The sequence below is a fragment of the Apteryx rowi genome, unplaced genomic scaffold (assembly GCF_003343035.1).
Source record: "Apteryx rowi isolate R43461 unplaced genomic scaffold, aptRow1 scaffold_11, whole genome shotgun sequence".
Lineage (NCBI taxonomy): Eukaryota > Metazoa > Chordata > Aves > Apterygiformes > Apterygidae > Apteryx > Apteryx rowi.
In genome coordinates this window covers 6,207,168-6,229,511 of record NW_020447308.1, presented here as the reverse complement: position 1 = coordinate 6,229,511, position 22,344 = coordinate 6,207,168, and the positions used below count along the sequence as shown (strand labels likewise).

Below are 22,344 nucleotides of genomic sequence, written 5' to 3'. Positions count from 1 at the left end.
GCTCGCCTCGGGGCGCGGGGGCCTGGCAGGGCGCAGCGGGGTCGGCTCTGGCCCCGCCGTGCAAACCCCGAGTCTCTGCAGGGAGGCAGCCGAGCTTAACCCCAGAAATCCTCCCCCCAAGGCTCAGAGAAGCAGATTTTCATGTTGCAGGACAATGCATAAGTATTTACCTGAATGCTGCATGCATGCATGCACGGGGGCAATGACCGACCAGCAATAGCAAGTTTGTTTTCCAGGAAAGCCTTATTTGAGATGTAACTAGACAATTATTTTGCAGGGCCAGTAGGGATATATTTCACATACACATATAGAAAGACTTACCTCAAAAATACCAAGAGAAAGGCAGTTCATGACAAAATACTCATGTTAGAGACCTACCTTGGCACCTAGCACAAGCAGTCTCCGCTGCCAGCCCGACCGATGTGTGTGTGCGTGTCGCTGTACATTTTGAGATGAGATTCTGGAGAGCAGAGATGCGCTCAACTTTTTTTCAAAGCTGGATTTTCAAACCAAATGAAATGATGTGCATAGAGTTTAGCAGGAAAAAGAAACAAACAAACAAAAAAAAGGCAAAGCAAGTACATTCTTGTATATTCGCATTAGTTTAGAAAATAGGCACCAAAATGGCAATACTTTTTTAAGGCGAGACAGATTTGTAATATATTTGTTCACTGTGCAAAGGTATGCTACCTTGTACAAAATAAACTGGATTTCTCAGCGTGCATTTCTCAGATGTGCTCATTTGCAGACCAGAGCTAAGCAGCRTCCAGGCCGCTTCCCCATGGGACAGGGCTGGTTACAAAGAGGCCGCCCAGCTCCGCACAAAACCCTCTGGAAGCATCGGGCTTACGAACCAGAGGCTGGCTGCACCGTTACAGGATTTCTCAGAAAACAAAAATGATGCAATTCAGACAGGAATCTGGAGTTAACTTCTAGCAAGGCCCAGCTTTAAAACAAAATCTAACTGGCACAGCATGCGTCTTTCTCGTAATTCCTCTGGCAGCTCCCGTTTCTGGCAGTTTAACCTTAGCAGGTCTCAATGGGAGACCCCAGCGATGCAAGAAGCCACCCGTACAGGCGCTCACGCACCCACGAAGAGCAATTTGAGGCGAGGGGAAACACCAGGTCTCTCGGATTTTCGTGCAATATATTTCGGTGCGTGTCATGGCAGGGCACAGCTCTGCCCTGCCAAGTCCCACTGACACCAGCGGGTTGTCTGCCTTCAGGCGGGGAGGACACGGGCCTGCACACATCAGTATGAGACTGGGCACACCGCAGCCGTTTCAGCGGGTTTGGCTGCTCCCAAGGAGTCTAGTCAATAAATTACAAGCTCAGATTTGCGGCAGAAACACTTCCAGAACTAATAACTCCAAGGCAATGCAGTGGACTGCTACATTTTGAAGCTTTTTCAATATTTGTGCTTCGTATTTCTAAAAAAAAAAAAACTTGTTAAGTAAAGCTCAGCATGTAATCCTCTTATCTGACAAGCCACACTCAATAAGCTATTGAAGTCCGGAAATTCATCAGGTTTAAACTGATAAAGTAAGTAATTCTAGCTTAATAAAAACGTCTTTAGATCAGAACAATTCCATGTCCTTTCTGCTTAAAGCTCCCAACCTCAACACCCATAAACCACAAAAACCTACTGATGCCTGCTGAACAGCTCAGGAATTGTCAAGGTTTGGACTTGCAAATATGTAAACGATAGCAAACGCTCCTGGCAAGTAAAGCCGATTCTGCAGTGTAATGTAAAGTTCCAAGACATTCAGAAAGCTCCTTTCAGCGCTCGAAAGCAGCATCTGTTATAATCAGTTGTCTCCTATCAGCAGAGGAGAGACACTTCAGTACATAAGCGATGCCGACCACAGCCGAGAGCGATTCATCAGCAGCTGAACGGAACGACGCCCTCCAAGGTCAGCGTTCAGCCTCAAGGAAAAACATCCCACGCTGTCTCTCCAAAAGCGCTTGAAGCACCTTCTTACTCCTGGGAAGGTCGCCCAGCTCAGGCCAGCCAGGAGACACCGCCTTAGCACAGCGGTGCTTATTCAGGAAAAACCATTTCCAGAGACATAAAACACGAGGCAAAGGCTTTAATAGGTAAGAAATTACATCTTTGTACATAGGCCATTTGATTTTGCTTTAGAAGTCTAGAGGCTATGAAGACTTTACAAACTATTGCATAAAAATTCTAATTCCATATGTTGCAGCAGTTCAATAAGTACAAAATCAGTTTTTGCACGGCATTTCCATCTAAGACTTGTATTACTAATTTTAGAGTTTTGCTGGGAGTAATTGGAGTTCTCCGCTTGCCTGACCATGCACCCAGACATTCTGCAGCTGCCTGGTACTTGCACACAGCACCGGGTCGCTTGCGAGGCAGAGGAAGCAGCCTGCGCACGCAGAGGCGCCGGTGGGAGAGGCGAGGCCTGGGCTGCCCGCAGCGATTTGTGCTCCGACAGGCTTCGCTGCTTTTGCATTTAGTGCAGAAGGAAGCATCTTGCATAAAATCATGCCAAATGCAAACCTGACATTACATCCGAGTCAGGGTGTCTACGTAAGTGAATCAGAGAAGGAAGGGAAGTGAAACTCATCCCTGCATTTCCTGTTGACACATTTAGAAAGTGGCTGCCCCTGTAATTTGGTTAATTCCAAAATACATTCGAGTCTTACAAAAGAAAGCGTTATGAGAACAGCTCCCAAAGTGAGCAAGGCCCAGATTTATACCTTATCCCACGATTCTCCTGCAATCCTAAAAAGGCTCCAAATTCCTGGTTCGGACAACAGGTCTCGGAGCTGGCCCCTACCGAAGCACCAGGGCTGCCACCAGCAGCAGCACACAACGTGCTCTGGGCGACCTCCGTCTGCAGCAGGCAGTCGCGAGGCTGCCTAGGACACCGCTCAACGCTCGCCGGCAAACCACCTTCTGCGCACCAGGCCTTCAGTGCAGAGCAGCGAGGTGCAGTCAAAAAGCTTAAAGAAGAACTTGCTGCAGAAAGCAGGTAATTTGCTCTCCCGTGAGAATTTCCTATTGGCAGCAAAGCAGAGAAAACGGGAGGTTTGGAAAAGCCATTTTGGGGGTTGACTAGAGATCCCACATACTTTTCAGGCCAGAAGAGCTTCCTGAAGCTGCCAAACTGCCACGACTATGCACTGCATTAGCCCCCAAAGCTGCAGGCCCAGTTTGAGCGAAAAGTGCAAACAGGTTACCCAACCCTTTCAGTTCCTTTTCTGGGAGTACTTGTAACTTCAAAGCCTTCACATGACATGTTCCAAGAAATTTACTAGTTTCCAGGAAGCAGAAACCCTCAAGTCAAATCCCAGCTCTCCCAAAAAGTGCACCCGACACCATACTGAGTCGTCCCCTGTAATTCTTTATTAGAATTATGGATGAATATATTCAAATCAATCTAAAAAAATAATAAATCAAGTTACAGTACATGCATAAAATACAAAGTAATTTACAAACAGATCAAAATAGCATCTTCAGAACTAATACTAGGAGGAGAAATGGAGTAAAAAAAAAAAAGACCAAATGACCGACTACAGCAATGCCTTCCGTGTGCCTTACACATCATGAGCACCGCAAGACAGAAAGGTTGGGTAAGAAATGCAGCTGGCTGTGTCTACCCAAATGCAGATCTTCCAAGTGGGTCACATCAGAGTTTGAGAAACTTTCCCTACAACCACTTTGCTGTAATTGTATAAATAACTGCAGGCATTTATACAACAAGCAGTTCTTTTAAATACTGCAGGAACTCAGTGCCTATAGCCCCCAAATCTCCATTAGTGCCTTATTTTGGACTAGAGCATACTGTATTACATGCAGTGGTTTCAGAACGTAGTGACAGAAGGCACAATTCATGTATCCCTGAACAAGCTAATTAAACAGATGATTTGTACTGAAATACAGACGACAGAATGAAGGCATCCAGTAAGGAAACTACTCCAGGTGTTTCTATTAAAGAACAGATACCAAACCATTGGAATCATTTAAAAATACTGGATGAAAAGAACTGAAAACTAAGATTGGGTTGTGGAAGTTACTGACTCATCAACTCAAGCATTTGAAATATTAAAATGAATGACAGTAGCCTTCAAGTTTGTGCACCGCAAAAGAAAGTTATCCTCAAATCCTGATACTACCAGCACTGTGGAGACCAATTCTTGGGCAACACAAAAAAAACGCTGCAAGTTCCAGTGTTAGAGCGATCTCTGATCAGTTAAGTAGCTCATGCTTCTCCTTATTTCACAAGAGGCACCTCAAATGGAGTTCCACCACCATCTCCCAAGGCCAGCCTCCCAGCAGCTCTGCCTCACACCACCTCGTTCGCAACAGCTACCAAACCACAAAAGCTCATTTGCAGGTAGCAGCAACCCTGCTGCTTGTTTGCAAGAGGGTTTTTCCCCATAATATTCTGTAAAATCCTCAACTTGACATTCTGAAGATGTAGCCAAAAACATTTAACTTTACATTAAAATTGCACTTCAGAGCAACAGGCATTTCATCAAGCTTTAGATACAGTATACAACACCTTGAGACAAGGAAAGATTATCCTGCCCAGAGATACTTTCCTGGTTAATCTGACAGTAATTGTTTTGGGAGGATCAGAACGACATCTTCAAGTGCTTACTACAGGATGTCTTTGCTCTGACTAGCGGGCATCATGTTGGAAAGAGATCAGTTCAGTTCCAAACAATTTACTGAACCAGAGCCAAGTCGGTGTTGGGAAAATACTGCAGCCACATGGAAGCAACAGATTTATAAACACTGAAATCAAAGTGTTTAAGACATGGAGAAATTCAGAAGGAATAAGCAGTAACTGAACACAAGAAAGTAATCACACGAATTACAAATATATTTAAATCTCGGACTTGGGGAATATACACAGCCTTTTAGGAAAGAATGAGCAATTCTTATATATTCTGACAGCACTGCATCTTTGGTTTGTTTTCAGTGGTTGGAGGGACATGAATGGGAACCACATTGTTGCTTGGAGACATATCATTTTCACGTCTGTCGGACATTTGCTTCTGAGAAACAATACGATAGATCTCTGGAAGATGAGAAAGAGCTAGTCATTATGTGTAATACCAGCAGAACAGCATCAGAAAGTTAAATCTGGGGGAAGCCAAGCATCATCCAAAGCATATAAACTTTTCCCATAAGTTTTAATGAAATACATAAAGCTATACAGGTAATGCACAGGAGCTTTCACAAAAAGTTCACTTGTGACACCTTCTGCATTCAGGAGGTAAGCAAAACGTAAGTCTTTTTGCAAACAATAAATTTACCAACACCTACTTTTTGCCTTAGGAGTTAATAAATGGACAAAACTAACCAAATTTTTTTGCTAGGAATCAGAGACTATGTACCCTCACCAGTTCCTTTAGATCTCTCTGAAGGCTTTGAGGACACTGCTCACGTGTTTGCTGCTGTATCTGAAGACAAACAGCAGATTTAAAAAGAACCACTCAAAATTTCTAACCAACCATAAGGGCAACTGCTTCTCTGCCCACATGCCTATCACATACAACAGCCTGTCTATGGTCCGAGCAGTTTTAAATCACAAGAGTTTAAATACTGGGGCCTAAAAGACGAGACAGGGCCCCAGAAGCAGAACATGAGCCATTTAGAAGTCACTGTGCAGATTAACTTCAAAACTACAGGGAAGTGGTATGGACTCCAGACAAAGAAATTCCAGTGTGAATTGGAGAGCACGGGTTAAAGTCCTGTGCCTTTCCTAGCACGCTGCCAAGGAGGGAATACTGAACACCCGCACTGAAAGCCTTCGCTCAGTTTCTGTACGGTTTTGCTCGGTGTATCTACAAAAGCACTTATTTCAGCTGCATAAAAGAAAGGTACTAACATGTGCAGCACTTCACCCCAGAAAGGAGATAAAGGATACCAAAAATAGAAGAGAACACAGGGAATGTAATGGCTTAAAATGTGAATATGCAAGCCAGCTTGAAAACAAGCTCGCCAAACCTCAATTTAACAAGAAAGTTTGAAAGCGTTTCAGGTTCAGTAAAAAGCCCATCCTGAAACGACAACATCACACCTTCCACTTTACCCCACAGAAAAGCACGCTGGCCACAAACGCACCGCTACGGGCAGGCAACCGAGCGCCCCGGGAGAATCAAGTTTATGCCCGCACCCGATTTGCATGCTCCAGCTCACTGCACCGCTGTAGCGTTTCAGATAAGCTCAGGCTGCACAAGAACAGCCTGTCTGCGCTTCATTCCTCCGGCAGAGTGAAATGGGGAAGAACAGAGCTGGGCAAATAACTCTGGCGGAACAAAGCAAAGGTCTAAGTTCTTCTGGAGGCCTAAGGTCTCTTATCAGCTGGATAATGACTGTCCAACAAACACCTCAAGCGACCCCAAAGCAAGACACGTCTTTTCCAGCAGAAATTTGTCATTAGCGAGCAGCCTTTGTTCAGAATTTTAATGAGGCCCTGCTTAGTGCACATCCCGACATCGCGGCAGTACTAGGAAATTAAGCAACCTTGTGCAGATAAGTCACGCTTGCCGCCAAGGGCTGGTCACCCAGCTAAGCCTCTGCCCTTGCAGCAATAGGAAGCGATGGCATTGAGGAGCTAAGACGGGTTCCTGGCAGACAAGGCCGGCATGAAGGGCAAGGTTTTTAACAAAAGCCCGTACCGAGTTAAGCCAGCAACAGAAACACAGGCAAGACAGGCTGAGTGTTCCCCGGGAAGAGTGAGAACAGAGCTGCACACTTCCATGGGACTGCTGGCAAACACAAATCTTGCCAAGCACAGTGTGCTTTATTTATGGACTGTACAGAAAACTTTCAGCTTTGCAAGTGGTGCTTTGAAAGAGTCTGCTCGTTGGGACTCCAAACTGACAGCCCAGACTCAAGCAGGAATAAACTGTTCAGAAAACTGGATATCGCATATGCATTCAGGTACGGAGCAAGTTGCTGATACAACCAAACACGAGCTGCACACACAAAAGGATGTTCTGATTTCATCCTTGCTAAGGCTCACTGTTCTTTCCTACAGTCTTGCACATAAGCAGCTTCACAAGTTAAGTGAATCATATGAAATCAATCTTTAAAGCCATCTGCAGTCCTCCTCTTATGCAGTATGAGGGTTTTTTGTTTTTAAGATAAAAATCAGCTTTCGCCTGTGGCAGGCCACTCAGCGACGTTTAGAAGCAGCATGTGTGTGGAGGTGGGAGGAGAATGACACACAGGAGGGAGAGATCTGCTCTACATTCTTCAGGACAAGTTTTACTGTTGCACTCCACGCCCCGAGCTCAGGATGCCTGTTTATGTCCAAGTGCAGAATGTGGCTCTTTCCTACTTAACAAGAGCAGGCTTGCGCTGCCTTTGTTACTGGAAACTCGAGTAGCACTTCAGCAGCAATTTTCAGTCTTCTGAAGAACTTCCTAAGCAAGTTCATACTAGTCACTAACGTGAAATGTCACACACCTCCTCCACCCCTGTAAGCAATGTCTTGCAGCCACAGTGCCCTCTGTGTAACATCGTCATCTGAGAGCAGTCAAAGATCTCCAGAGCTGCGTACTGAAGTCTTAACAATCTTAACAGTATCGATTCCTCTGTTGACAAAGGGTTCTTTCCCTTTTGACTGTGGGAAGATACTCTCTTCTGAATCTCTAGATGCTCTCTACCATGATCATCTCAACAGTCCTGCAAGAACATTTAGCAGCAGAGCTGCTCAAGCAACTTGAAGGGACCCCATGTTTGGTGCTTTTTGCCCCTTCTCCCTCCTTTGCAGCAGTGCAACACTTGTGCAGCCAGCGTACTGCCTTGGTTGAAAGCCTAACTGGCTAAAATTGCCTTTACCTGGACCAGTTGCACACACTCTCACCGCCCAGCCACACACACAGTTGTGTTGGTGTGAGAAAGCAGGTGGGAACAGCTTAAACCTGCTCTGTCACTGAGGCAAAATGCCCAGAGGCAAAGCCTACACTGAAACTGGTCAGCACCCAGGGATGCCATGCTAATGAAGACATGCACTTTTTAATGAAGACACTACACTTTATTCTCTGCTCCGAAACTGAATAAGACCTTATTAAGAGCACATTCAGCAGAATGCATCACTGCACAATTGGTAACTCTCAGAGACAGACATCGCACTGTAAGAGGGCTAGGAAAACAACACTGCTGTGTGAGGAGCCTGCCCAGTCCTTGTCTGCTCAGTCAGTGCTACTGTTTAATTCATTTTCAGGTGCACAGGGCAAACAAGAGAGAAAATCCCTAGATTTCTTGACATTTAGGCTGTGTGATGTTGTTTCCTTGGAGATGGAATTCCTTAGAGACGAAACCACAGCAGAACGCAGTAAGGAAACAGCACGGAGCAAGGGGGAGCGCAGGCAGACTCCAGTTTACTTTAAGGATGCTTTATCCTTCTATGAACGCTCAGAGTGGATGCAGTTATAATCCTAGCACCTCCTATTTTGCCAGGAGCTGCACATACACAAGAATCAGCCCTTGAAGTCTAGACATCTTTCAACAGAGGAATTTGGATAGGGACCATTACTCTAAGCCACAGAAGGAAGAGGTGCCCAAAACCTCAACAAGTATCCACACAGCAGAACAGGAAGCCCACTACATTTAAGATGCCTCCCCCACTCTGAAGCTGCTAAAACACATGGAGAGAAAGGAAAAGCTCTCTCCCCCAGCCCGCACCTGCAACAACAGCGGATCACTTCCTCACCTAGGCTGCACTAGTTGCAGTGTATTTTCATGCTTCCCATACCCAAAGCCATCTATTCAAAATGCTTTAAATGGAGAATCTAATTAGGTCTCAATAAACTTGACTTGGACCTTGCTATGCTGCCAAGGGTAAGTTTTTCCACCAGGGTCACAACCAGACCAACCTCAGTAGGGCTGAAGAAAGGAGTTTTGCTGCAGAACAGTTGCGACACCCTGTTCAGGGAAGATCCAAGCAACCGCGTGAAAGGCATCAGAGACGCCTGGGACCTCTGTACAGTGCAGTTCCCAGCACTGCCAGCACTAGCAGAGCTGGTGCAGCAGCATGCCCTGCCCCTGCCTTTGTCAACCACCTCCGCTTGCAGCCTGTGGCTTTACCAACTTGCTTCTTCAAAGGACAGCGAGCATTCCCCCCTCTGGCACTACGCCTCGCCAAAGACATACAGACTATCCATGATTCTGCAGAGTCACCCTGAAAGCCACATTCCTAAGACAACTGCTCGCCTCTCTCCTTCAAAGCAAATCATTAACAGAAAGAGCCAGTTGTGAAGTGTTATCAAGAAGTTTATTGGCAGAACATTTGTCCTTTGCATGCCAGTCAGAGATGGAGGCAACCTGCTGCTAATGCATTATTTACTTCATCTTTATCTCCCTGAAACAGGAGCTTATGTCTGGAGCAAGCCACATGCTCACTAATCAGCAGAAGTGTTTCTTCCAACACAGTCGAACCCCTCCTGAACAAGGATTCTGCCTGCATGCCCGAGAGCTCTCTACCCAAAGCACTGTCACAACAGCATGCAGGGAACATTGGCATTTGTGGAAAAGCAACAGCCCCGACAATCTGTCAGCATCCGAGGGCAAGTTCTAGTCACTTGTTCTCCCATTACAGACCACGCTCCTTTACAGGAAAATTGAACCAGAAAACCAAACTCCCATTAATTAGAATCCAAAATAACCTCTGGAATACAAGGGGCTGTTGAAAGCACGTGTGGAAAGATCAAGAAGCAGCCTAGCCTGTGCCCAAGAGCTGAACTGCTTCCCCATGGCAACAGCAGTATCGCGGATCTGAGCGTCACACAGCTCTGCGGAAGCAAGGCAGCAGCCTAGGGCACGCAGCAAGCTTTCCACCTCTTTAGCCATCACTACTACGGAACAGGACACTGCAACGGAAGATTGCAGGCAATTAGGTGACCATTTTATACTGGATATGACACAGCCTGACAGCCAGCTTGGGGGGGATAAACAATTTCTGATATATTTCAGACTGGTTTTATTTGTGCTGGTGCTGAGCAAGCATGAAAGCTAAACACTGTCCTTTATCCAAGAGTCCTGATCCCTCTGAAAACTGAAAGAGCAGACAGCAAGGCTGAAGAGTAGTCCTATATTACACTCAACACATTTGGTCAAAATTTGACCTCAAACTTCAGTGACTCCTCCTGAGAGGAAAGGAGCTACCAAAGGACACGTGTATAAAGGCAGAAGTTCTAGGTTTCAGCAGTTACAACCAAGCAATAAAAAAGGTGCTTCTCCCAAAACATCCAAGCCTGATTTCACAAGCATGTTTGACAAGACTGCCTTTATGTGGGTGAAGGAAACAGGAAGTCCAGCAAGCATCTCGGAGAGATAGCGTCACATTCAGCCACTCCTTAGCCATCCACCCTCTGATGGCATCAGAAGTTACTCATAAGGGAGTAATGGATCAGCTTACAAAACTCTTCTCCTTTTTTGGAACTTGTGCAATGCTGAACTTACAATTGACTGACTACTTACAGTAGACTGAAGTTAAAAGGGAGCCACACTGGTTGGTCAAAGAGGAAAAGCTCAAGTTCTAGTCCCAGCATTGTGTGAACTTCTTTGTTACTGTACAGCCAGAAGCACCACTGCTTAGGACCACACTGTAAAAGCAGAACCAGAACCCACCTCTTAAAACTAAAGCTAAGAGGATAATTAGATGGATAGAGGCAGAAGGCATGTAGTAGAGACACTACTGATCTGATTATGCTGTGATCTGAATGCTCCAGCAACCTATGAACTCTCTCTCTCACCCTCTATAGGGTATTCATAAGGCATTTCAAAAAACTCATGAAAAATGTCATGGAATTTATAATTTTACTTAATAACTTCCTAGCTGCCACCTCACCTGCATGTTCCAGTACGAAACATCCCTGAGTCCTTTATCGTACGTTTTCAAAAGAACGTCTAAATGAGCTGGCAAAAAGAAAATTCAAATCTAACTACGTGCCATTGTTACAAAAGTGAGATCTGATTAATAGCCACATGTAGTTYAGAAGTGGTGCTGCTGGCTCATACCAAGAACATCACATAGGCCAGCACATGCTATGTTGGGAAGGAGAGAGACTAAACTTGCAGTTGGGAAACATGCTGGAAGCACTCAGAGAAAACAGATGCAACTCCCTGATGCACCTAAAACAATGAGACATAACACAACAAAAAAAGGAGTGTCCAGATGTTTTGAAGAGCCAGCCTAGAGCTTTGGAGGCATCTGTGAAGGCTGGGAATCGCTAAACTTCAAACACTGCATATGCCGCTCTTGTCCTGCTATGCCCAGGCCATAGCTGCTTGAGCAGGCCATAGTTAAGGTCCCCTACATAGCTGCAGTTGAATGTCTCAGACGTCTGCTCAAACAGGATTTAAACAGAGTATTTTATCCACAGAGCACAAAAACTGCACAACTCGCTGCCATCACATGCTATAAAGGCCGAAGTCCAGCCAGGACTATTAAAGGGCAATGACAGCAACTACCCTGCAGCACAGGAGTTCCTAAGTCTCAGACTGCCAAGCAGTGCTCAACTGAAGGATCTCCATCCTTTTATCCCCTTTCCCTTAGCAACTGCTACGGTCACCAGTAAGAGACAAACAAGCTAGACTGACTTTCCCTCTGATAAACAATGGCTGTTTTAACTTGCTACTTGCATGAAGCAGTTCTCTCCCACATACACTCCCTATCCCATAAACAGATAGGGAACCGCAGCATATAAACAAGGCTGACTGGAAACCTGGGGCAGAGCAAAGTGAACAAGGGTTTCCGAGCCCAAGGCTGGCCTATCAACTGGGACACTTCAAAACCAGGCTCTGAAGCTTATGTCTGTGAAGAATGGTTAAATGGCAAAGTTTTAAACACTTTACAGGCAAAGAAACATCCATTTGCATCATATCTGAGCATACCCTCCCCCCCCCAAAAAAAGAAAGCACTAGATGACTCACCTGTCAGAATAGTCTGGAACGCAGCTTCCACATTTGTAGAGTCTAAAGCAGACGTCTCGATAAATGACAAACCATTCTTCTCTGTGTGGACAAAAATACTATAATTAGAGGGGAGTGCCATGTATCTACTCCCCATTTGGAAGAACTACTGTATCAGACTGTGTATGTGTTGTTCCTGGTAAGAAGCATGGGTACCAAGAAAAAGCATTAGAAGTTTTGGGGTTTCCCCTTACATGATCTGAAAGCAATCCCACCCAATGCCAACAGCAGAATTTACACTCATCCAAGGCACAGGGATCAGTCCAGTGCTGCATTATTTTGAGGCATATCTTCATGCATCACTGAAAGGGAAAATTTGTAGCACTTTCAGGAAACATGTGAGGAAGCTTCCCAGATTATCTTTAACCTCATTGAGTTTCACCACCTCCCACCTACTTAAATAAAGTCCTGCGTCACAGCAGTGTCTTGAACTACTCTGTTTTGCACAGCTTCAGCACACAAAGGCTCAGCAAGCAGGCAACTCTGGTGTTTGAGCTGCATGAAAGCTCCAGGCTCCTCCCCAGACTGGCTGTCCCTGGCCTTTAACCCCATGAGGCAAGACATTTGGGATCCTCGAGCTTAGGTGACGTAAGGGTGCACATTTCAGTGAAGAAACATCCATCTCAGTCCCACAGAGGGCTAAGAAACAGAAGGGCAAGAAGATTTGGATTTTGCTTATAAGAGCTCTGAAGAATTGTGTTTCTCAGCCTTTTGGCTTCACCAGTAGTTAATCAAAAACATGATATGAAAAAGTACTTTTGCCAGCATATCATGGCAGCTTATTTAATAGAGTTAGCCATATAGAGGGGAATGATAGTCCTACATCTGCAGGCAGATAACCTCACTGGCCATTAATGCTGTACAAGCAGCTACAGAAATCTTCAGTGCAAGAAACCAGGATGAAAGAAACTTGCCCTGAAACAAGCTAGGATTTACAGAAACTACAATAACTTCTTTCAATATTTTTACAGGGTTAGCCCTTAATTATGAAAGGTAGAGACAGAATGCTAGTCTAATTAAAAAATCTGTTCGCCTAACAGCATATGCTCAGGGTTTGAGATCAGCTGATACAAAGAAAGCAACATACAGATGGCAATGCATGATGCAGCAGACTCAAACCTAAAGACATAGCCGAAGTTTCTGTGAGAAAAGCAGTCCATAGGCATGAAACTAAAGCTGGTTTAAAATCAGCTTCAAATGCCTCTGGCTGATTCTTGAAATTGCATCAGCATTTTTGTTTTACCAAGCTTCCTTTTTGACTGAATAAAAACAAGACAAACATCAGTATGTATCACTGAAGAACATTACCAGCAGCACTCTTTCCCTCCCTCTAACAGGACATGCATGTATCTCAGACAGACACTATACCAGGTAGGTAGATCCCCAGACAGTTAGCATTAAAAAAGTATTTTGAGTTCACCAACCTGCAAAAGCTCTGGCCTCATCTGTAGGGACTGCTCTCAGGTGGCGCAAGTCACTCTTGTTTCCCACTAGCATGATTACAATATTGCTGTCAGCATGGTCTCTCAGCTCTTTCAACCATCGCTCTACATTCTCGTAAGTAAGGTGCTTAGCAATGTCATAAACCAACAATGCCCCTACAGCACCACGGTAATACCTGCGAGTAAAAAGATGTTAGAAAATCATCAAGAAGCATCATGATTAAAGCTGACTACTTACTGTGCAATAGTGGGAAATAGCTATGATGAAGACAGCAATTTAAAAAGCATCCAAGGTAGGCTACGTGGGACAGAAGCAGTTGAAGTACAGCATCCAGACTAGGTTATGTCATAGGACCGCCAGAGCAGCCAGCACAGTTCAGGGTTTGGTGGGTAACCCAAAATCCAAGCCTGAGGGCAACACTGTTAAGTTACCCTGGGCCCCACCAGTGAAGCAGTGGGATCTGTGGGGAGCTACTGTCACCTTCAACCTCTGACCCACTCCTGAAAATTCTCCCCTCCCACTGCTGTGGGTACCAGTAAGGGCACAGCCCACAGTGATACAGAGACTTTAAAGTGACTCACAGGATCAGAAAAACATCAGCCTGATCTATTCCCTTTATGCAAGGCTACAGCTAGTCTCCTTTCAGAACCAGAGAGTGGCACAGTTATGTATTCAAGAAGAAACAGGTTGCATTCTCCCACACTCGGTTACCTCCAGCTTTTGCCATGCTACTTTTTCAATTAAATAAGCATGCAAAGTGAGCACTCTTTCCTTACTGCTACATTAGAGTTTCTGGTTTTCAGTTACCACTGATAAAAACTCAATGAATACAAATATTACTTTATCAATTACTTGCATTTAAAGGAGTCTCTCAAAGTCTTCTTGCACCCTGGGCCAGAAGTACCTCCAGTTACATATTGTGAGAGCACTGAGAAGTAAAGCAGTTTGTGCAGGTCTACACTATGTCAACCTTCGGGATGGAAGGCTAAGATTCAGGCTCCCTTCCCCCATAAGTTGTGGATATTATATGATAAAATACAAACATCCCAAGTATTCTGAGGAAGCAGAGAGGCCCATAAATTACCTCCCTCCACAAAAGCTTCTCTTTGACAGTACAAGCTATCACTTACGCTGATGTTATAGCTCGATACCGTTCCTGCCCTGCTGTGTCCCATATCTGAGCCTTTATTGTCTTCCCATCGACTTGAATGCTCCTTGTTGCAAACTCTACTCCAATGGTGCTTTTGCTTTCCAAGTTAAACTCATTGCGAGTGAATCGAGACAGAAGGTTACTCTTGCCTACTCCAGAGTCTCCAATAAGTACAACTACAAGACAAAAAAATGACATCAGAATCAGATGCAGGTCATACATTGAGAATCATCAGTAATAAACACGCATCTTCCAGAATGAAGTGTGATGAAAAATATAGCAAAATCTACCCCCTTGTTGTGGGTCTATTGTCCAAAATTTAAGTTTACTAGAGAACCAGAGCTGCCAGATTCACCAGCATTTTGAACAGACTCTAGACTCGACTCTTAGTCATTATATTTCAATCTCCTTTGCCCACCGCTGAAGGACATTCTTCCTCCAGGAAGAGTATACATGGCTCACTGCGAAAGTCAGCACTTCATGAGACACAGCTTGGATTTCACATCCTTGTAATAATGCTAGAACTAAAAGTCACCTGAAGCTTATATCAGTTATCTATTTTGCTGAAGCAGAAGTCCAAAATACAGGGAAGATAGCAGGCTCTGCCCCCATTTTACACTCTTCATGCCTTTGCAGAAGAGAGGTTCCCTATTGACACAGGAAAAATCATGACTGCAGAAAAACAACAACTAAGACTATTGCCACCCTGACAGAGTTTGGCAGGTAGCTGAGATACAGCACGCTACATTTCAGCAGTGCTATGACTCCTGGCTGCTTTAGGCCAGAGCCCGAAACTGCTCTGAAATGAGGCTGGGGCTATCATTTATGGCTCCGAATGAGAGCCACCATTCACTCCAGCCGAACCTCCGTTCACTCTGGCTGAGCTTGACTCATCACAAGAGTAGTGCCAAATGAACTAACTGGAAGGATTCAGCTATGCTTGACAAGAGATTAACAGAAGGTTTAAAGTCTGAAAAAAAGAAAAAAAAAGCCACGATTCATTGTTAACATCCTGTAATGCTGAGCTGAAAGGTAAAAGTTTAAGTATAACCTAAAACTCACTACCAAGACACCAGAAGTTAGGCCACTAAATGAGACACATTGAGGCCCAAGCTGTACCACTCCCGAGTCACACCAACAGCAGCCTCTCAGGATGATCTTACGCCCAATGAAAGATTAAGCCTGAACTGATAACAGGAGAAGGAAATGGAGGAGAAAGAATGAGTAAGATCCTAGAGAAGAAAGGCGATAACCTTCATTAAGTTGGCAGTGAATCAAGGCCAGTCCAAGGAAAAGAGTCCACACTTAAGTTACAAAAATGTGGCAGGAGAGCTTGTTTTGAAAAAAAAAAAAAAAAAAAAATTAGTCACAGACATCATTTAAAGTTTAAGACACTGCAGTACGATGTTAAGAAAGCTGTCTGGTACAACAGATAAATGAGTGCAATGAACAAATTTCAGTCACAGGAGAAACCCCCACCAAGTCCAAGACTAGCAGAGCAAGAACTCCCATCTGCTGCAGCACCATACTGCAGCCTTCCGGACACCATCTTCTATTTAAATAATGCAAAGCAATTCTGGCAGATGGGACTTTCCTTGCCTGTAAGACCAGAGAAGCACCTTTTAAACTCCATCCACAATATGAAAATTGAAGCAAATGCTAGTTTCAAAATAGTCTAATACTTCATCAAAACAAACATCTTCCCGGCTTCCTCTGCCAGCTGACTCAGCAAGCAGCCAGCCAAGCTGCAGAAGTTGCATAAAGCACACGGTGGCTCTGCTAACCACTTCTCTGTATGAAGATGACAAGCACAGGTAGGTGGCATGCAGCTGTACTGAACACAAAGAGCATTCTGCTTTCCTGTGCGACAGGGCAGCACTGGTTAGTGTCGGCTGCCCTGACACAGCTTTGCTGGCACAGAAGATGCCACACTAATAAACTCAATGCTGGGGACAGGGCACCTAACTGCATCATCATCGCTGGCAAAACGCCGTAGGTTTTCTCTTTCATTGGCAAAGAAATAAGATCTTCAATACTATTTTGGCAGGTTTCGGCCACAGCTTTAGATGACATCACGTTCGTATTCACTCAGACTGTGTGTGACCAGGAAGTTCCTGGTAGGGAAAACTTGTCCAGTCGCTTGGCACCAAGTTGCTTCACGCTCCCACAGGCACCAAGCACTAGCTATGCCAGAGGCTGAAAACTTCTCTAAACAAGGAAAGCAGTTCACACAAATCATTTCCTTTATCCAACACATTGCATCACGTCTATTAAGTAGCAATATCAACTAGTTCAGCAATGCCCCGTCACAAATATTTCTGTTCAATGCACATTTAAAAGCAGTTCTCACTTAAGAGTAGGCTGGTTATTTTAATTCCTTTGCCAGATTTTTCTTACCTTGTCCAAATCCCATGTTGCTTGTGTTCTGAACGGTTTCCAGCACCAGATTAAGCTATGTCCCAATTAAGGGGGGGGGGGGAGATACCAGGCTTTCCTCCTTGAAGCCTGCTATTTCCTCCACTTAATTGGGCCACCTCAGCTCCTCTTGAACACAGGCACAAGAATGCCTTGCAAATGTCAGCAGGAGCCTAAGACTCCTCACACCCCCCACTTCTGCCAGTCTGAGCAAACATCACTCTTTGAAAATAATTATGAACTGAAACAGCTTTAACAGTCATTCATAGATTACATTATTAATTTTAATTTTGCTTTCCTTCTCAGACCATCTCGGTTTGATATTTCATATTATATAGTACTTCCATATATTATATTCTTAGCCGAGAAACACCAGGAATGACCCTGGATTGCCGAGTCCCATTCTGACTGCCCCAGGCAAACAGTTTCTGGCGGGGGAAATGATGGTATCTAGTCCCATGTTAAGGCTAACTGTTCCTGCACACACAGTCCTATTGGGCTCCTCTTCCAGAAATTCACTCTTAATACTGCCTTCCAATTTTCAGGAGAAATTAGCGGTCAGCCGATAGTGGTGTTCATGTGCCAGCACTGTCCATTAGCTTATTAGTTTCTTCTCCCAGTGGTGTTTACGCTGGGGTATTTACAGAAAGCAACCACATCTTCTCTCAGCCTTGTTCTACTAGCTAAATAAGCCAACCTCTCAAATGTTTCATTGTAAACAGTCTTTCCAGTTACCCCAACATCTTCCCTACAAGTATTTCAATTTAGTTCTCTTCCACACAGTGAGAACTGCATCCAGTATTCCAGGTGATACCTCACTGGTGATGTATAAAGGGATTTTAATATTTCCAACTCTACTAGGAATACCTTGAACTACAGTTATTTCTTTCCTGATCATATCATCTTGGTGGCTTAGTCAGCTTGTGATCAGACCTAACCGTACCAGCTTTCAGTTAGCAAGTTTTTAAGTTTACCAGGTTCCTAGTTTACTGAGTTCCTATGGGTCCCCAAGCATATGGGTCCCCAAGCATAAGACCTCACACTCTGAATCTCACTCCACATGCAGGACTGCAGTTGTCCTCACCATCCAGTCCTCCTAGTACTGTGCTCTGATCCTCTTCTACACTGACAATACCACCCGACTTTGCACCATCAGCGAATTTCATTACCACATCAGCACTAGAACGATTAAAGTTTAGAGGAAACTTGAAGCAAGTTTAGACTCCAGACCAATCCTTGAAAAACTCCCACAATAACCTTCACACCAGCACTTCCCTAAGACCAGTAGCACCTTTTTTAAAGCTTTTGTAATCAGGTGAGATTTATATTAGGACATCTTGCAAATAAATTGAGAATATCTAAAGAAGTCAAAGTGATTTTTCCCTCCCTCCTGCCCCAGTTGACTTAAGTAGGTCACCCTTACTGGTTTAATGATGTGCCAGTTCAATACTTGTCACAATCTCCTTTAAATCAATTTAGCCTTTACCATTGCAAAGGTTAGTTCAAGACAAGTATTTGGTGGGCAAAAGGAATATGATGAAGTCCATGCTACCGTAGGAATTTCATTCTGTAATTCTAGTTTTAGTTCTGTAAAAGACCAAAATAAGAATTCAATTTCCAAAGTTACATGAAAAGCAATTTAGAGAACCATGCCAAAAAAGAGCTATTAATTTTGTCACCAACATTCCAGCTCACTTACTCAATTTTTATTTGTTAAACCTGTAACTTGATTAAAATTATTTTCTGAAAATTTCAACTCGCTCATGAAATGCTATTCACAGCCTAATCAGACTGAAAATAGAAAGTCCAACACTACCAACTTCTATCATCTATGGTAACAGCTATTACACAAGTGACATATTACACAATTTAAATCAAGTACACCAGCACCAGGGGACTACAAGGTCTGAAAACACTTGTTTCTGCATTGAACTCTGCTACTAAGAGGCACATAAATAACAAGCCTACACACATCTTTATGACCCTCACAAGAGCCTGTTAAACACCTCTTCCTGCCTACTTCAACTTGAGTTTAAAGGAAACATGAATAAGGTGACCTGATTCTACGGTTTCTAAGCATTGATAAACGTAACATGATCACGCCTTGTACCAATCTCCCTCTTCACCTGCACCTTCTGTTTTATTTACCTATTACCTGTCTCAAAGAGAACTGGGGTCTCAAAGGCACTTCAGCATAGGGGTCATTCATTATTTGTATATACGACACACAACAGAGCTGGGCCTCCAGGTGCTACTGTAGTAAAACAGAGAAGCAAGTAAGTTTGTTGCAGCACAAAGGTGCCTTCGCATCTAACAGAGTGAAAGGCACAGGGCTTGCTACCATTTTAAAAAGCAGTGGCTCTCACGCAATCACTTTTCCTTACAAATTTCTATAAACAAAGCACACAAGACAAAAATGCATCCTTTAAAACCCAAACCAACAGGTCTGTTCAGTTTCACGGCATTTCTTCAATACCAGAAAAGCTGGATAAATGTGCAAGATGTAAAGTAGGAAACAAGTATCTAAAACTGGAGGGTTTTTTCTAACAATCAGCTGAATGGCACTGCAAGTCAGGTCCGCATTCAGAAACAGCAAGTTGGGCCCCAAATCCAGAGTTCCAGATGCTCAGGGTGCAGATCTAAGGCCCCCCACCCCCCCAAGGCTTTGCTCCGGAAGAACACAGAGGAATTCTTCTACAAGCGAGGGTTACATAGCTAGACACTAATCTACAGCGTTTTTTTTTTTTAATCAAAAAGAGTAAAAATATCCTGTATTTAAGCCAAGCTTAATTTATTCATTAAGTAATATCCTTATGTCACCATTATTTTTTCCTTCCATTAAAATTAGAGCAAGAATTCCACAAACTGGACATCATAGATGTTGTATTTCCTGAAGCACCATGCTGAAAACTGTAGGCACTACTCTCTTTACTAAAGCCAAAAAGGATGAAAGAATACAAGGAGGCATGTAGATGGACGATAAGAATTTACCAAAAAATGTTTTTAACCTGTGCTAAAGCCTCAGCCTAGCTTGAAATGTTGCAACAGTCAGGAGAGCATTTTGTAACAGGTGCTCTGATTTAATTGTAGGGCAGCATAGGTGGGCTCAGATTACACCCACCAGCACAGTCAGATAGATTTTAACATACTGTCGCTGTCAGCGGCTGACAAAGCAAAACCAGAGGTCTCATATAAACAGACTAGCGGCAGTTTAATTCAAGAGTAGCAAGAGACGGCTAGACTACAGAATATTACCCTGTTATTTTAAAGCAAGTCAAACTATGAACTCAACCTCAAATTACCACGTCTTAAAGTTCATAAACCCAAAAGAACAGTCCTCCTGGATTAAGTGTCCGTATAGACCAACACCCTGTCTGACAGCAGCCAAGAGTGGATGCCTGAAAAACATTATTAATAAGAGAACAAACAAACTAATCTTTGTCCTAGCAGGCCCTCACATCTTCAAACAAGCAGTACCTTCAGACTTTCCATTCTAGCCATCACAATAAAAATGCCCCAGATATTTTTATTCCCCTATGAATCCGAAATCTTTCAAATCCATTTATACCTTTTGTTTACGACAATGAACTGCTCCAAAATTTACATATGCCTTCCATGAGACTTTACTTCCCTTTGTTTGAGCCTGCTGCTGAATAAAAGCAGCATTAAGATTACCCAAAGAAATTATGAGAAACAGAAGGTAATCATTCCCTRTTTGTCTAAATCACTCATTTTAATCCTGATAAAGTTGTACTTCACTTTGAGATAAGAGATATGAATCCTTTAGGTTTCTCTCCCTATTATTTTGATGCTCTTCTCCATCTTTTTAATTCTATAATATCCCCTTCGAAATGGGTATGACAGTCCTGCTTGCATTTCCCTTCAATTCTGAAGAAGCTCATGTCTCAGATTCAAACATTGGCATAATATTCCCATTAAGCTCTCAGTTTCTCTTTCAGTAATTTTTTTTTACCTATCACTTGCCTTTTTGACCAGTACCTAGTAATGAGACATTAGGTTCAGAAAACTATTCACAGTAATTGCAAGATCTTTCCAGATAGGTGATAGCTTATTCAGAACCAACATCACATTTACATATTTACAGCTGTTCCCCCAATTTGTATTACTCTGCATTTGTTGTCATGTTATTTCAGCTACCATATTAATCCCAGTTATGGGATGTTGCATGAGCTTCCCGCAGTCTCCTTTGGCTTTGACAAACCTGAGTCGGCACTTCACATCACCATTTTCATAGCATTACCTACACTTGCAATACCATCTATAAACCAGCCTAAATATGAGAAGCTTTAGGATGGGACAGTCAACTAAACTAGCTTTGAACTTTTCTGTACAACTGGATCCCAGCTTTATGAAATATTTCCCAATTATACAAGAAGTGCTAATAAAAGAGAGCAAGTCTCCCTACAAACCCCCTCTCATTTATATTCTCACACCTTCATAGCTCCAACATTAATCACAAGCATATCACTGACAAAGCTTGTAAATAAGTAAGTAATGTGATGGTTTCGATAACTCGTATACATAAGTACTTAAAATAAGACTGTTCAATGTGATTAAATTAGTGGCCAGAAAAGCCTTTGCCTATGCTGCAAGTGGAGAAGAGAGGCACTTTTTGGAACTGACTTGATTTTAATTGCAGTACAGATGACTGATTTATACTTAGAAATAATGTCATTTTCCACATGGAAATTGGACAAGAGAGACAACAAAGAAAAAATTAAATTCTTCAAAGTTATTACAGGAAATTAAGAGCACAGAAAATAACACCGCCTTTTTCATTTAAGAAACCTAGTTACATGATGCCAAGAACCGCACCTCTCACCATTAGAATGTACCAAGCAGTATTACAAATCCTAAACCCAAAGTCCCAGCACAGCATCACAGTAAACAGCTATTTTAAAAATATTTTAAATATCCGATTTTTAAATCCTATCATAGAAGCAAGCAACTTCAAAACATCAGCATTTCAGTATATGTTTCACAGAACACTTTATGAACCTTTACAACAGAGGAGCATTTTGGTAATAATTTATTTTCTTCACAGTTCTATTTAAAAGCCGTAAGTCACTCTTACCAACCTTGAGCATCCTCCTTTCGGATCTTTGTTCCCAAAGGCCGGCTGCCACCTCAGCCCACTAACAGAGCAGAAGCCTTGGACCAGACACAGGCAACCCGCCAGATCGCCGATATGGAAACCAGCCCAGATTTGCTCTTATTTGTGGGGAGAACGACCGAAGCCGGCAGGCCGCGCTCCGGAGCGGGCAGCACCTCCCAGCGCCTCCTGAGCCATTAAGCTCCAGAAACATCCGAGCCGGGCTCGGGCGATGCCCGCGGGGAGCGCCGCAGCCCGGGC

The 22,344-nt window shown here is 43.6% G+C and overlaps 1 protein-coding gene across 5 annotated transcripts in view; it reads right to left on the bottom strand.

Annotated features, from left to right (window-relative positions):
- The window catches only part of RAB11A (RAB11A, member RAS oncogene family), a 37,777-nt gene that overhangs the window by 14,844 nt on the left and 589 nt on the right, over window positions 1-22,344 (bottom strand). For 3 of the 5 annotated variants that reach the window (XR_003255019.1, XR_003255020.1, XM_026074938.1), the window contains exons 2-4: window positions 14,536-14,731; window positions 13,387-13,580; window positions 11,924-12,004 (exon numbers count right to left, since the gene is read on the bottom strand). Coding sequence is in view for 3 of the 5 variants with exons in the window: in XM_026074938.1 (XP_025930723.1) it covers window positions 11,924-12,004; window positions 13,387-13,580; window positions 14,536-14,731 (471 nt within the window). In the remaining 2 variants the exon portion in view is untranslated. Of the gene's footprint in view, window positions 1-3,350; window positions 5,055-10,160; window positions 10,594-11,923; window positions 12,005-13,386; window positions 13,581-14,535; window positions 14,732-22,344 lie in introns of those variants that run through there. The other 2 variants (XM_026074950.1, XM_026074959.1) reach the window with 2 other exon arrangements.